Raw genomic sequence first — 14,837 nt, forward strand, 5'->3', positions numbered from 1 at the left:
CTATTTTACTAAAAGACCAAAAAAAAAGGTTGTTGAATGCTGGTGCGTCCTGCTGGATTGGAGCTATAACGGTATACGTAGTAATAGGCAGGAAGAAGAATTTCGGGATAAAGTGCTTCGTTGCAGGGTGCTATATGTATGAGTGCACAGATCGCCGAAAATGGAAATGATTTAGTTTCAATACCCCGTAAGATTCTTGCTGAGGATTCTAGATGGGGAGCAACAACCGCAGTAGATCGCGGCTAAACTTGTAGTCAATAAATACCACTTTCCAACTGCCATAGACTTTCAATCCTCACGATCCTTAATTTGAGTGATTGAGGGAAGGAACCATGCGTGATACGTTCTTGTCCTCTCCAAGATACTCAAATGCAATGCTGGAAGAAATGCCCTGATGATTTATCAAATATCTTCCACGGACGCCCAAAACATTTTCATTTGAATCTTTAGGACTTGCTACCTACCTACGGAGAAGAAATCGAGAAGAAATCGAGAAGAAATCTCGTTGTTCTATGTCTTTCTCCATGAAATTTTGCACACTATGAATATGGTACCGATTTCATCACACTTGGTGATGTTGGTGTTGGCATGTCTATCGCACGCGTCGGCCAGTGTCCTGCCACACACTCGAGATGCGGCCGCGCACAGCATTACCAACGCACATATCTTTGCTCATACGGGTCTTGCCATTCCGGATGCATTATCTGAGAATGTCCTCACCCTCGGCAGCCACCCGAATCCAGACGTCTTCCACAGCCCGGCACGGGCACGGCTTCAAGTAAGAGAGGCCCAACGCGAATCGTCAGAAATCAGGAAGCGGTGGTGGCAGATGTGGGACCGCGACAGACCAACGACAAACACGGTGCAGTCCGGAGGTGTGGTCACCAATGCCGTCACGGGCACCATTTTCAGTGGTGTCTATCCCGTCGTCAACGTTACTTGGGGTAACAAGGCCGGCGAAGCGGCTGGCGGCCAGACCATTGTGAGTTATATAGACACAGGTAGTTCCGACACGTTTGCGGTGTCGAACCGATTTGTCTGCCAGGGACTGCCGAGCATCAAGGCCAACACTCTTTCAGACGACACCCTGCCCACCGGAGGGAGCACTCACAACTTGACACAGGCGTCGTGCAATTTCGGTCCCCTGTACGACGTTGACAAAGGCAACTTTACCAACATCACATCGCAAGAGCTGCGGGTGGCCTATTCACCCGAGAACGAAGCGCTGAACGGATCCATGGTATTTGCGCCCATCACCGTAGGCGGGCTGACCGTCCCTCGCCAGCAAGTCGCCATTGTGGAAGAAGCCGTGTGGTTGGGCGACGGAGTAACGTCTGGCTTGCTCGGGCTGTCGTTTCCGGCAGTGACATCGGCCGTGATGCGTAGCAGTCGCGGCACCGATGCGCCCCGGTTTGTCCAATATGACCCATTCTTCACAAACTTGGCCAAGCAAGGCAAGAGCAAGCAAAATCGACAACAAAACCAACGTCAAAACAATGACACAATCGCGCCCGTGTTTACGCTGGCCATTGACCGTGTGCCACCCGGTACGCCGCACTGGAAGTCGGCTGGGGCACTTGCCCTCGGCGGACTCGTGCCGTCATCGTACTACACGGGTAACTTTACCAGTGTACCCATCGAGACGGAATACGGCATACTGAATAATCCAAACAGCGGCCCCTCCTTTTATGCCACGACAGTACAGCTCGTGTATGGCCCGCCGCGAACCAACATCTCTTCAGCTGTCTCAGTAGACATTGCGATCAAGTCAAACAACTTGACCACCTCACCCGTCTTTCAGACGATCGTGGACAGCGGTACGTCGCCCAACTTTGTCCCGCAAGTAGCTGCCATCCCAATCAATAGCCTATTCGTCCCGCCGGCCAGGTTCAACGAAACGCTCAACTACTTTGTTGTCGACTGTGATGCCAAAGCGCCGTTTGTGGCATACCGGATCGGGGGGACGACGGCGAATGGCGTGACGACGGGCGGCGTGCTCATGCCCTTTGACCCGCGCGACATGATCGTGCGGTCGCTCAACGGGCGGCCGGGCTACGAGAATGTTTGCTTCTCATCCATCGCCAACGGGGGCGAGGTGGCTGGCAATCTGCAAGTCATCGGCGCGACCTGGCAACGAAATTATGTTGTGGCGTATGACCAAGGCCGGAACATGGTTCATTTTGCAAATAGGCGTCCATACTGAGGTCAGTAAAGGATGGCGTTACGGCGTCTTCGGAGGTTTCTGTAGCGGCTTTTTTTCAGTTTTGGAATTTGGTATATTGTTGTGGAATTGATGCCATTAACTCGAATACGGCATACGGAAGCAATATGTGTAAGATTTGGCAACTGTGGTAACAAATCTGTACGTTGGGGAGATCCGGATTGTTGCGGGCCGTTTCTAAAGATGGAAAGGGACAGGGGTTATGCCGCACGATGAGATCACCTGCTGAGTCTGTCGCTATCCAGGGAATCATTTAAGCCGCAGCGGAGCAGTTACCAAGAATATAATTCAAACTGACGGACAAGAAGTCACACCAATGGTTTGTAACAAGAACAAGATGTCTGCCCGCTGTTCGGGTTTTGTACCTGGCCAAGGTTTGTTAGTTGCCAAAAAGAGCTTATTTTTGGCAATCTTCGTGGGCCGCGATGATGACACCACCTCGGCACAAGGTCTGAGCGACGTGAGCTTGTAAGGCATTGCTTGGAAGTGCGCCTCCATCAGCTGACGGGAGCTGCGCTGTTCGTATTTTGTTTTTGTCCTGGATACGCGCAACCGAGGAGCCTCAGTCGACCCCTCGTTCCTTTCGGATCGAGATATTTCGTTGACCGGGCTTTTGATATCAACCTCGTTACAACTCCTGTGCCTTGTCACTGTGCTTTTTCGAGAGTAAGTATGTAACATGTCGCTGCCAAGACCAATTACGAAAGCCACCACACTATGTCAGCCCCCGTATTTTCAGCCCCGTATTGAGCGAACCGGGCAGACATGTTGTGCAGGCTACCGGGCAATCCCACGCACGCCACTTTTCCACAGCCCTATGGAGGCGTTTTCAGCGTTATTGATGGAACGCAAAAGCAGCATCACATCAGTCTCGTAACGGGACTTCCTTGTGCCCAAACTCCTCGCCCTTTCGTTGTTGGCAGTCGAGTATCACTGCAGTTGGTGTTCTGGTGACAGTAGCCTCGTTGGGAAGCAGTAAGGCCGGCGTCTTTTCGTACGATACGATCGTATGCCTCTTTCGATGGCACAATTATTGCGAACCGCTGTTTGATTCTGTTCCCTGATTCGACGGGCCACGAAGCTACAACATGGGAGAGTCCACCTTCTTGCCCACAGCACGAAAGTGGAAGGAAGTAACGGGCAAAGGTGGACAACACGATTACCAAAGACAGTGCGCACGGGTAAGCCGGCTTGCCGAATTAGGCAACTGGAAGGACCTCCTGCCTCCTGACGTGTGCCCGGGAGCGCGACGTGTACGTACACGAGAGCAGGAAGGTACATCCAAACGAGAAAATACGGAAGGAATGACAGACGAAGGACTCATATTCCCTAGATTGTGCGACATGCAAAGGAAGAAGGAGGCCCGCCTCTTCATCCCGCATGTTTGCCCTACTTTTGGAGCGATACTGGCCTTGTTGCTTTACGAAAAGGCGGAGATGCAGGCAGCAAACAATGGAACTTGCACATCACAGGCTCTCAGCCTCCATATCAATAGCTGTCAATATTCTCAGCTGCCAATAGTCTGCCACTGATTTATTGGCATCTGGACAGGGCGCATGGCTCACGCCCACGCCGTCAGCGTATTGCGCTATCGTTTGCCCGCCGAAATGCCACGCGGCAAACCCGTTTGTGGAAATTGTCTTGCAAAAAGTTGTGTCTCACTCGTTGGTCGTTTTTCACCTCTTTGCCATTTTGCCATCTTGCCTTTACCATCATCGCTTTCCCATTTGTGCTAATTTTCGTTGCCAGTGCAAGCTCTCACTAAAGAACGGGGTTAGCGCCGTGTCAGGTCGAATCGGCAGTATTGTCCTCATGGCGAGGCCCTTTCAGACCGCAAGGCCCAACGGCCAGGTCTTGCTAGCGCTTTCCTTATTCGTCAAAATTGTCCAGAGGCCAGTCCAGTTGGTCTGCGGAATTCGCCACAGCGGAAAAGCGACTGCGAAAGGGAAAGGTGCGCCGAGAGCCAAGAGCCCCGTGAAAGAAAGGACAGGGTGAGACACTTTAGAACACGAGCTTTCCGCCCTCTTCCGCCTTTGTTTTCCCGTGTCCGGGTCCTTCTCTACGGCAAAATAATTACAGGGCCTGCGCCTTTGTCTTCAGCAGGAAAGAGCCCCGAACCATAAGGGAATAAGAAGGACCCAGAAAAAGATACTTGCCACAACCTTTTCGTCGCCCCAATTTCTCGGGTCGTTGGCGTCATGACTATGTTCCACTTGGACCCGGGAATCTTGCTTTGCGGCGGGCAAGTCAGGCGAGGTTGGCACATCTGTCCCATTTGGGAAGTTTGTCGCCTTTATATTCTCAGCACAGCCCGGGTTGACCGAGCCACCGGCCCAACGTTGCCCTTCTTGCCCCAGGGAGACAAGGACATAACTTTCGCCCATATCTTATATATAATGTTGCGCTGCCTCTGTCATCTTCGCTTGTGAATACTTGTCTTCGTTTTGACCTTTTGGTCTTTTGCTCTTTTGCTTCTCTCGATCTCTTGACTGATAATTTTTAATCGCTTCTCCTCTTTCCGATTTTGGAAGTCGCGAACTGCATGGTGCACAAAACACGAGATCACCCATCGGAGAAAAATCACATAAACCAGGAATACAAAAGACAGATCACAATCCATTATCGTCTAACACGCAATAAGCAGCCCCCTCTTCTACCCTCCTCAAGCCGTTAGCATCTCCTCGTCTCGGTCAGGTTCGCCAACCTCCACACAGTTAAACAAGCTCAAAACACTCACCGCCGCTCGCCGACGAACCAGCATCTCAGACACACACCACAACACATACACAACACGCGCACAAGACCTGGTCACGTTTACAGAGACCGCCTATCACGTCCACACGGCAGGCCCGTGTTTCTTGTTCCTAGTCACGACCGACTTTTTCAAATCGGCGTTTGGTTTTTACATCCCTATTAAGAAGCAATCTTTTTCTGTTTCCCTACCCGCACTTCCCGCTCGTCCATTCGTTCCTTCTGCATTTCATATCAAGAGCGATACATTCGAAGCAACTCTGAAAAGGGAAGCAAACCCACCGCACGTAGCTCGACCGGGGCAGGAACGAACGAATCCCACTTTGCTCTGCCTACACAGCTGCCTATTGCAGCGGACCACCACCCTAACACGGCGGCACCTCGCTCCAAAGCCTCGTACCCCGCGTCGCCCGACCTCTTTTGACGACCGCTAACCTGGGGCCACGCCCGCTTTTAATACCCATAATAAACCCATAATAACCCAGCTCCCCCTCCCACACCAACACGCCCACCCCCACCCATCCACCAATCATCGCGCGGCGAACCGACACAACAAAACCGCACAACCAACACAAACAGTCAGCCTAGGGGCCAGGCCAAGCTTCAGCCAGCCACGCCCGGCGCAACGAACTTGTCTTGTTGTTCATTCTTTTCTTTTCCCTCATTTTCTCTTCTTTCTCTTTCTCTTCCTCCTCATCTCACATCGTCCACGGGTTTGGCATTTTGTTTTCGTCCTCGTCGTTGCTTTCCTGCTTGACGACAGAGGATCGATAACAGGACATCAAGCCGCATCAAGCCTTACTCCGCACTCGTCACCTACTCCGCACTATCACAAGCAACACCAACACACAAACTACTCCCACCATGGTCCAGTCATCTACACCACCACGTACAATGCATCATCACGATACTTCCTCTTCCAGCACCAACCACAGCAACTGCGGCGCTCACAGCTCTCATCACACATCCAAACAAGAATCTCGTCGTCGAGAAACGACTGGCACCAGTGTCGAGATGGACCGCTTCGGCAACATTAGCACAACCAGCAATAGCAGCAACGGCAGCTGCAGCAGCAGCAACAGCTTCAACTCCTTCAACTCTTTCAACTCTTTCAACTCCTACAGTGGCTTTGACAGCAGCGACAGCTACGATAACCAGCAGGCCTGGGTATCCGTTACCATTATCGAGGACGACGACCTGATGTTCGGTGGCAAGCCGCTCTGCACCTGGTATGAGGAGGACCGCCGCTGCAGTATGGTCGAGGAGAGCGCGCTGTCGCCGTGCAGCTCCATCGACGAGGACGAGGAGATGCACCGGGGCCGGCCGCGGGACCGTCCTCAGTACAACCCATCGGGGAAGCACCACAAGAGCCACGAAAGCAAGAAGCAGCAACATTGAGCGCGCGACGAGCGCTGTTTGTTTGAACAATTAGACTGCAAACGCGGCTCAAAACAAAACCAAAGAGGCTGCACGTCGTACAGCCCTTTTGGTCTGTTTGCTTTTGTTTGATGTGCAGCTGCGGCTGCAGCTGCCTGAACACGTTTTCAGCCAATCGATTTCGACGTCCACCGCCCCGCGCAGGCCAAGCTGGCCAAGCAGACCAAGCACGAAGCCCCGATTGTAAAAGACAACCCAGCATGGTTGGAAGACAAACCGGTGCCACCTTGGAGGCCAGGCTGGCCGTGCATGGCCCGGGTGCAGCCAGGGGTTGCTAACGAATATGCCAATGCCACGCAAATGAGACGCTCAGGCAGGACACCTTTACAGTTAAGAGGACCACCCCCATTGGTCCAGCGCAACCACATGCATGGGCGCATGTGCCGATTTGGACACAAGTCGATCTTCGGTTATTTATTGGTGACCATTGGTGACCATTGGTGACCAATGCGAGGTTCTCTTCCCTCTTCCCTCTTTTGGATTTTCTTGATTTTTACTGTTATTGGGCATATCGCATGGTATGGTATGTACAGGAGTGCATACCACCATTTTCGCATCAGCCTTCCAGCCTCGCTTTCTTTTTTTCTCGCGATGATACCACCATATTTGGATTTCTTACAGCATACAGGTCCTGGACCGGCCTGTTCAACCGGACACAATTAGTTTTGCTTGCGTCAGGACGACATCATCTGCCTCGACATACACGCTCTGAAAGGAGCAGATCGGACAGCTCCATAGATTGATTACTCGGGGTTCTTTTAAACATTCAAAGAGCAGGATGCGTTTGCTGTTGTTGCATTCCTGTTTCTAGCATCTGGAACGTCCACTCTCACAACATCTGAGCTATTTTCTGGGCATACGCTCTAACTCTTAACTCTTATGAATACAATACCACAATTTCGGCCTCCCTCGCAGTGACAGAGGAACCGTGCCCATTACAAACGATAATTTTGCATTGCTCTATAACATACTTTTACGTGTCTCCCGATCCAGTGGTCAACTGGTAGTCCTATCTGACCAACATGTTCCAACATCGAATCGATTTCATCCCTGTCGATATAGTTTTCGCTTGCACGAGTCATAACGGGCAGCCTCGAATTCACCCTCAGAGCGTCGGCTGTTTAGTTCGATCGGTTGGTGCGAGATGCCCGTTGCGACAGGTTGGCCATTCGGCGATGACAACCACCATCAGGCAGCCAGGTTCTCAGCACAAAAAGAAAGAAAAAAAATAAAACAGCAGAGGCGACATAGGCCTAGACCGTGAAGCGATGTGGCCCGACAGACAGCCATCGAGCACCGCCCAAGTCAGCGGAACTAGCAGAGCCCAATGGTTGCCCGTTGGTCGAACTGGACAAACGGACAGTGCAGCCAATCGCAAAACATCTAGCGACAAAGCTATTTGTTTTCCGGTTCGGGCAAATTTGAACCACCGATTTTGATCATGAGTTCCCATCCTGGATTCTGAATCCCGGATTCTGCCGGTGTCGTTGGATCAGTGAGTTGTCAACTCTTTAACCTGTCACAAGATCTGCGGTAGGACAACGGTCAGTCCAGAGAAGGGAAAATGCACCATTGCCTGTTGTATCCAAAGGAATTGCCGAGGTTGAGTATCAGGTCAGTACTGGCATGAAGTGGCAATAGTGACCTTGGCGGGCTGACCGACCATAATAGGTAGATGCTCAACGGGGAGGAAATAGGTTTCGTAATAAAATAAAATGTGGCGTGTTTAATTGTTTTTAATTGTTTAACGATGAAAACTTTCAGCTGTACATAAACTTAGAGCTTCAAACAAAAAAGACAATTAACTAAATATGACATGATTTTCAAAGAATACCATCTGAACTCCAGACTCTAGCTATCAGAAATAAAACAATAATACAAAACAATGCATCGTAGAACGTAGCAAGAAGGATAATATCAAGAAAACTGTTCTATCACGCCAAGCAAGCTTGAAGCTGCCGCTGTGGGGAACAGGGACTAAATAAGCGAGCAAAGTAAGGACCTGCCAGCACATGCTCAGCTGTATTGCTAGGGACCTAGTCCGCACTGTGACGTCATCATTTTGGTGTCAACTCTGGACATCGACAGGCCCCGAACAAGTACATTTTAAGACAGAGCGCAGTGAGTATCAGCACAAGCAAATCGTGAGAACAAAAATTATATTATTCGACCTTCTTTACATGTTTCACTGTGGTTAGGAGCTGAAATTAGGTCTACACGTTATACTTATGCCCTTGCATTGCTGTTGATGTCTTGTCCAATGTAACTGAACAGGATAAATTATAGCACCAAGACATCCTCCTGCTTTAAAACTATTAAGATATGCGTGGTTAGGTTTTTTGTCAGCTACGGGCTGTCATGGAATGAACACAAAAGGACCGGGGTTTGATGAGCATTTCACTGAAATTACAGAAGAGCAGCTCCTCCAAATCCGTATTCAGAGAGACTAATAGGAATTAAAAATAGAGTCCTATCATTTTTGCAGGGTATTTTCTTCTTGTATTACTGCTTTTACGTGGAGATCCATAAGTACGTCTTTGTCACGTACACTCTTCTAACACAACTAGTGATGGCCTCCGGGAATTTCGTCCTCTTACCCGAGACATCAGTCATCGTGGGAAGCATTTTGTAACTTTTTGCGTTATCTGTTGTTTTATATCATCTCCCCACGCAACTTATTTATCCAGGGTCACCGTTTTTTTCGCATCTCTTTGCCGTCTCCGTTGTGTTCTGACACATGCCAGAGCGTTAGTGGCTCGGTAAGCTGGCGACTCGCCTAGACCCTTCGACAAACCAACATTACACGTCAGCGAAACGGTGATATGATATTTTTGAACAGACTTAAATAGAAATTTAGGGGAGTTGTTTGAATCAAGAACAGTTAGATTCGGGCCCTTAACTCTCTCGTGGGCAAAGAATATCGGGGGGGTGCCTTTGCTCCGTCTTACAAAGTGCGTTTAGCTCGTGGATGTCGTCGCAAGGATCACAGCCAAACGCTGTGGGAAGATTAAGTATTTTTGACCACTTTATCCTACTCTGACCAGGAGCGGGTGCCAAGCAGGGAGCTCAAATGCCGAGCCGCCGCCATATGAGCAACAAACGATGATCGTCTGCAACCCCCACCCCACTCACACCCCTTCGCATTCTGGTCATCCCCCGATCCTGTGATCGTCAATGAGTGTGACGGTATGGTTGCGTTGAAAACCTTTGCTTCGTGATATCACAATCGCTCTGAGATATTCTCCCATTTGGTGGTCTCATCAAAGGATGAATGGCTGGCCATTTTTGAGTAGGCCAAACATCAATCTTAAGGCACGGCACCTTCGACGGCTGCGAGCGTGACCACACAACAGATAAGAATCAGATATGATTTCAGCATGACCACAAAAAGCAACACATCTGCAATGCTTGCCATATCATCAACCTGTTTCGTCTTCCGCACTTCCCCATCGTTACTGGTCAGGCATTAAGTGGTGTGATGAGATACTCGGACGCCAAATGATGCGATGCCCTGAATCTAGCCCGGTAGTTTACGCAGAGGAGGGCATCGTGCCATTTCTAGATGCAGCTCGATTCTGATTTTTGCCGGGGCCTCCTGCAACGTCCGGTCGATTTTCGCAATGAGCACCGGGGAATGTGGCGACGCGGAGTTGAATGCAGACGCAAATTAGATGCACGTTCCCTCACTTACACGCCCGCTGCACACCTCGGCCGGCATAACCGGGCATGATGTGCGGAAATACTGCATCAAGTTGTTCTTTTGTGGCTGATCGCATCTTCTGTATGGTCTCGAGACCACATAATCTCCACCGCTACTTTGTTCTTCCCCTCTTCCCGTGGCGCACAGCTGCAGCTGCAGTATGCACATTGTTTCACTGCCGAAACGACTGCTCTATCTCCGTTTCTCCGCTATGAAAGTTCGGAGCACTGTATGTCGTACCTTTTGTTGTATTTCTTGGTTGTGTCTCAAGACTGGCTGTGTGCCGCTCTTCGCAAGCACGGGACGCGTCTCTACTCTTTACTCCTTTGTACAAGTCACGATTTACTGCCTTGAATCTGTCGTCATCCGCCATCCGCCGTATTTCGTCTCGTTTCGTGTTTCTTTTTGACGCTTTTGAAATTTTACCTACCTGCCTGCCAGCCTGCGTACGTCCTCGGAGACGCATGATCGGAGTGGTTCTGCCGTTTAATTCGCGCGCATTTTGTGATTATCTTCGAGCAGCTAACCCCCCTGGTCCTTGACCCTCCTGTTTTCGGCGCACGATTGTGGCCGATCGCGACCGGTTCGGGCGCCGATCCTGCAATGCGCCAAAAAAGATGTGCGAGCTGGAGCGTCATCCATTGTCTCCATTGCCCGACCTCATCACCGATATGATTGTGAAGTAAGACGAGCCAAGGAAACCAATATCGAAACGAATGCCACAAAGTATATTTGTTTTGTAAGAAGCACGTGAGTTTCAAGATGAAAAGATTGTTCATGTCAGTTTGCGAATGTGGGCTTGGGCGAATAAGAGACAGATATAGAACGACAAAGAGTTTGCAACGGTCACCGATGTTAGCAAGTTAGCTCCTGAAGCGGAAAGCTCCAACGGTGCATCATCGACCGAACTATCTTTCGGTTTATGGGTTGACTTTTGACGCACCTGACGAGCGATATCCCTTGGGTGGTCTGGACTTTCGTTGGCAAACTTTAAATAGGACCTAAGAGCTCTGTACATCGTAAAGGTAACGCAAAAAAGAAAGCATCAACAAGCTCGATACCATCCCCTCCCAATGCGCCACATTTTGCAATCGGCGCCGTTTTGCGGAACCGGTGTGACCCAAAATCGCAACCATCACAGCTGATCACTACTCATCTTTTGTCTTTGCTTTCCCTTTTGCATTGGGTCGGCTTTGGTGCCGGAACTTCCAGGGCACGTACGAAATACAAAGTACATCCTCCCGTCGCCCCCCTCCCCACTTGACGGTCTCTGCATTCTTTGACGACTTAATAAACTCGTCACTCCCTCGTTTCCGAGCTTTCTGATGTGGACTTTGTACTTTTTCTTTCCTCTCGTAGAGTAATACTATTCTTACTTTATAATTGTATCAGTCGATCCACCACACATCCGTATGTAGTGGCGCATTCGAAAAGTCATCGCTCAGTCATACACTTTCAGCCACTTACACACATACTCGAAAATCATACGTCGACACTACAAGCCATTTGTGCTAAAATACGAGGACAAGACACCAAAACAAAGTTTTCTTCCGAACATCCGCCAGCAAGCATCGGACAACAAGAATACAGCCGTTGGGCATGCGAGATGTCGACCACTTGAACAACCGTTTGCTCTCATCTCAAAATAGTGGTCGTCGGTGGAAACAATACACGCCTTCACTTCACCGCTCAAAACACGAACCGCAACTGGTCACGCACAATGCATATCCAAGACGCCTTCCGTCGGTACTCGTTCTCGTCGCGGGCCTCATCGTCGTCGCTGTCCGACCGTGACGACGACGACGCCATCACGCCTGTGGAGGAGGAGTATTGTGAAGCAAAGCTACAAGGCGCCGAGGCAGACAAACAGGCACAGGCATCAGCGCAGACCCAAGAACAATGTCGGGATCCGCCGACGCCGAACAATACACCGGCCGAACTCGACAACGCCGTCTTGTGGCACCGCATGCTCGCCCTGCAGCGGCGCTACCACTGCTACAACTCGGCCCGCATGAGTGCCGCTCTGGAAGATGAAGCCGTCGAGGCAGTCGTTCGTGCGTACGCTCGGTGATGTACTCAAGCATTGCTTTGCCTGTCTGTTTTGGTCCCTTTGTATCCTGTGTGCTAACCCTTTAGCCCCCCGTCCTTGCCTCGACTTGCTCAACGACAGCATAGCCTCCTCGTGGGTATGTGACGAGGCGCCTGACGAAGTGGCGGCCCTGCTGGTGCTGGTTCCGGACCGGCGGCGCAGCTGGGTCGGCGGCTGCTATGGCGACTTGGCGGCTGTGTCGTCGGCAACAGCCGCGGCATCAACGAAACCGGACAGCACCGAAACCGGTCGCACGTCGGTAGACTCTGTTTCGACAACGAAGCCCTCGAACAACGGCGCCCCGCGGCACCACGAACAGATGCGGCGGCAGCGCGTGTGGCCCAAGAGACGCGAGGGCTTTTGAATTGGATGAACAAAGCAAGGAGAGTCTGATTCATTATTCGGAACGAGGAAACTACGAAGAATGACAGTTTGCCATTGATACCCTGGAGGAAGAACGTTCACATATTGATCCCCTTCAATTAACTTCTATTTACATTCACGTCTATTTAATTTATCGTACAGCATATACAGGACATACAAATTACAGCGTCACGGCCACCCCATCGTTACTCCCTCCATGGTGGCGTCCGCGGCAGATACGCCTTGCTCTTGATCGCCTGCCGCAGTCCGTAGAACGCGGCAAACGGCCACCGTGTCTTCCACATGGACGAGGCACCCGACGCCGCGCTGCGGCCCGTGTTCACCTTGATCTTGTCGTACACCGACGGCAGCGTGGTGGCGTGGTACTTGGTGCGCAGGGCGTCGTATGCGGGCTTGTCGTAAATCTTCCAAAAGAGATCTTCGTCGTAATACGCATGGGCGTAGAACCACTTCATGCCGCCAAATTGGTGCGCGAGGCGGTGTTCGAGGTCGCGGTTGAGGGCGACGCAGCGGTCGGCGTCGGCGCCAGCAGGGCCGCGGCCCCAGAGGCCGATGTTGAGCAGGGGCTCCGATGACGCCGATGCAGACGACGCAGCCGTTGAAGTCGAAATCGGGGTTGAGGCGAGGGGGGAGGAGGAGTACGACGCAGAGGAGGCGGACGAGGTCGTATTTGACTCGGTCATCGACGGACCCGCCTCCGGCACCCGCTTCTCGTGCGGATGAAAGGTCGGCTGCTCTGGCGCTTGCAGAGGACACAGCCACAGCGGCCAGATGCCAAACGTCTCTGCGGTGTAGTCCACAAACGCCTCGGCCGTCCTGTACGGAAGGGCCAGATCCTGCACAATGTAGGTGGCCGACTGGCCGGACGCGTGCAGCGCCTTGTACAGCATGCGGGTGTGCAAAAAGTCGTCGAGGAACCAGCGCGTCCACTTGTTGAAGGGGAAGGGAAAGTACGAAAAGGCGGAGCGGCCGACCCAGAAGCCACCGCGGTCGTAGCGGAACAGGTACTCGGCGAGGGGAATGTACTCGACGACGGGTGGTGACGATGGTGACGATGGTGACGATGGCGACGATGGCGACGACGACGACAAAGACGAGGTGCGATCCTGCACATGCAGATAGAACCACGGGTCACGCGGGTGGCTGAATGTTTGGATATGTTGCCCCGGCGGTGGCTCGTCATCCGTCATTTCGCCCGTGACAACCACGCCGTGGTCTTTGGAGAAGAGAATGCCGTCGACGTAGTCGGACGCATTGGTCTCCTTTTTGTTGCTCTGCGCCGTCGCCAGATCCGTCTTCTCCCGAATCAGCTGGATTGTCTCGGCCACGCTGTTGCACCGGTGGTACGTCGTCCTGACATATTTGCGCGCCGGTACCAGCCGCAACTCCATCAGCGTCGTGATGCCCAGCGTCCCCAGCGCGCCCGCTGCCCCTTTGAACAGATTCCGCCGCTTATCGTCCGCTGACGGCGTCGCCTCGACCACCTCGCCGTTGGCCAGCACCATCTCCACTCGGTTGATTGTCCTATCAAAGAACCCATGCCGGAACGAGCTGCTCTCGCCCGCCGTCCCCGCGTATCCGCCGCCTGCGGTGATCCCTGGGAACTCCATCACCACCGGCGGCACCAGCCCGTGCCGCAGCGTCGCCGCTACCAGTCGGTCCATGGGCACATTGGGCTCAACGAGGGCCGTCCGCGCCTGCTTGTCCACCTGCAGGACGTGGCCGAGCGCGCTGATGTCGACGGAGCGCGTGTGGCCCGTCGCGGCAGTGCGTGGCCGCGTCGAGTTCGTCGAGCCGTGGAAGATGCGGTATGGCTCGCGGCGCGCAAAGAACTGGCGCACCGTCGCCGCGATGGTCGCCACGGTCTTTTTGTGGGCCTCCATCGTGCGCTCCGCTTGCTTCCCTGGTGCTGTGGGACAAGAGCTTTCGATCGTTCTTGCGATGTCGCATGTCGTTGGTTCCTTTCACGCTACGTTTTTTGAGGTCGGCAGAAAATCTGGAGATGCGTGGGAGGACCCACTCTGCGGTTACACCCACATCCTTCGAGTACAGCGAAAACTCTCCACGAAGACATGCGAAGGTTAGGAAGACGCTTCAGATGCCCGAGAGCTACATAATTAGATGCTCAATCTTTGTCGAGATGTGGCCTGGTCTCGGCATTAGCAAAAGGGAACAATGCTGGCATAGAGCGAGGTCTTGTGTCCCCTTAGTATGGGATACCACTATTCCCACTTTTCATGACACCGTTTCTGTTC

General features: G+C 52.1%; 4 protein-coding genes across 4 annotated transcripts; 3 read left to right on the top strand and 1 right to left on the bottom strand.

Annotated features, from left to right (window-relative positions):
- Nucleotides 1-541: 541 nt before the first annotated feature.
- SPSK_09038 (uncharacterized protein) lies at nucleotides 542-2,203 on the top strand (the record flags this gene model as incomplete). Its single annotated transcript, XM_016735619.1, has 1 exon — nucleotides 542-2,203. One exon carries the CDS (start codon nucleotides 542-544, stop codon nucleotides 2,201-2,203), a length of 1,662 nt encoding a protein of 553 aa, XP_016586801.1.
- Nucleotides 2,204-5,836: 3,633 nt separating this feature from the next.
- On the top strand, nucleotides 5,837-6,370 carry SPSK_09909 (uncharacterized protein; the record flags this gene model as incomplete). The annotated part of the gene is made up of 1 exon (XM_016736476.1): nucleotides 5,837-6,370. One exon carries the CDS (start codon nucleotides 5,837-5,839, stop codon nucleotides 6,368-6,370), a length of 534 nt encoding a protein of 177 aa, XP_016586802.1.
- Nucleotides 6,371-11,829: 5,459 nt separating this feature from the next.
- SPSK_09762 (uncharacterized protein) lies at nucleotides 11,830-12,562 on the top strand (the record flags this gene model as incomplete). The annotated part of the gene is made up of 2 exons (XM_016736332.1): nucleotides 11,830-12,163; nucleotides 12,246-12,562. The coding sequence occupies 2 exons, from the start codon at nucleotides 11,830-11,832 to the stop codon at nucleotides 12,560-12,562; spliced, it is 651 nt and encodes a 216-aa protein (XP_016586803.1).
- A 205-nt stretch (nucleotides 12,563-12,767) lies between these two features.
- On the bottom strand, nucleotides 12,768-14,465 carry SPSK_09002 (24-dehydrocholesterol reductase precursor; the record flags this gene model as incomplete). Its single annotated transcript, XM_016735583.1, has 1 exon — nucleotides 12,768-14,465. The coding sequence occupies one exon, from the start codon at nucleotides 14,463-14,465 to the stop codon at nucleotides 12,768-12,770; it is 1,698 nt and encodes a 565-aa protein (XP_016586804.1).
- Nucleotides 14,466-14,837: the final 372 nt, after the last annotated feature.

Source organism: Sporothrix schenckii, assembly GCF_000961545.1.
Source record: "Sporothrix schenckii 1099-18 chromosome Unknown Cont44, whole genome shotgun sequence".
Taxonomy (NCBI): domain Eukaryota; kingdom Fungi; phylum Ascomycota; class Sordariomycetes; order Ophiostomatales; family Ophiostomataceae; genus Sporothrix; species Sporothrix schenckii.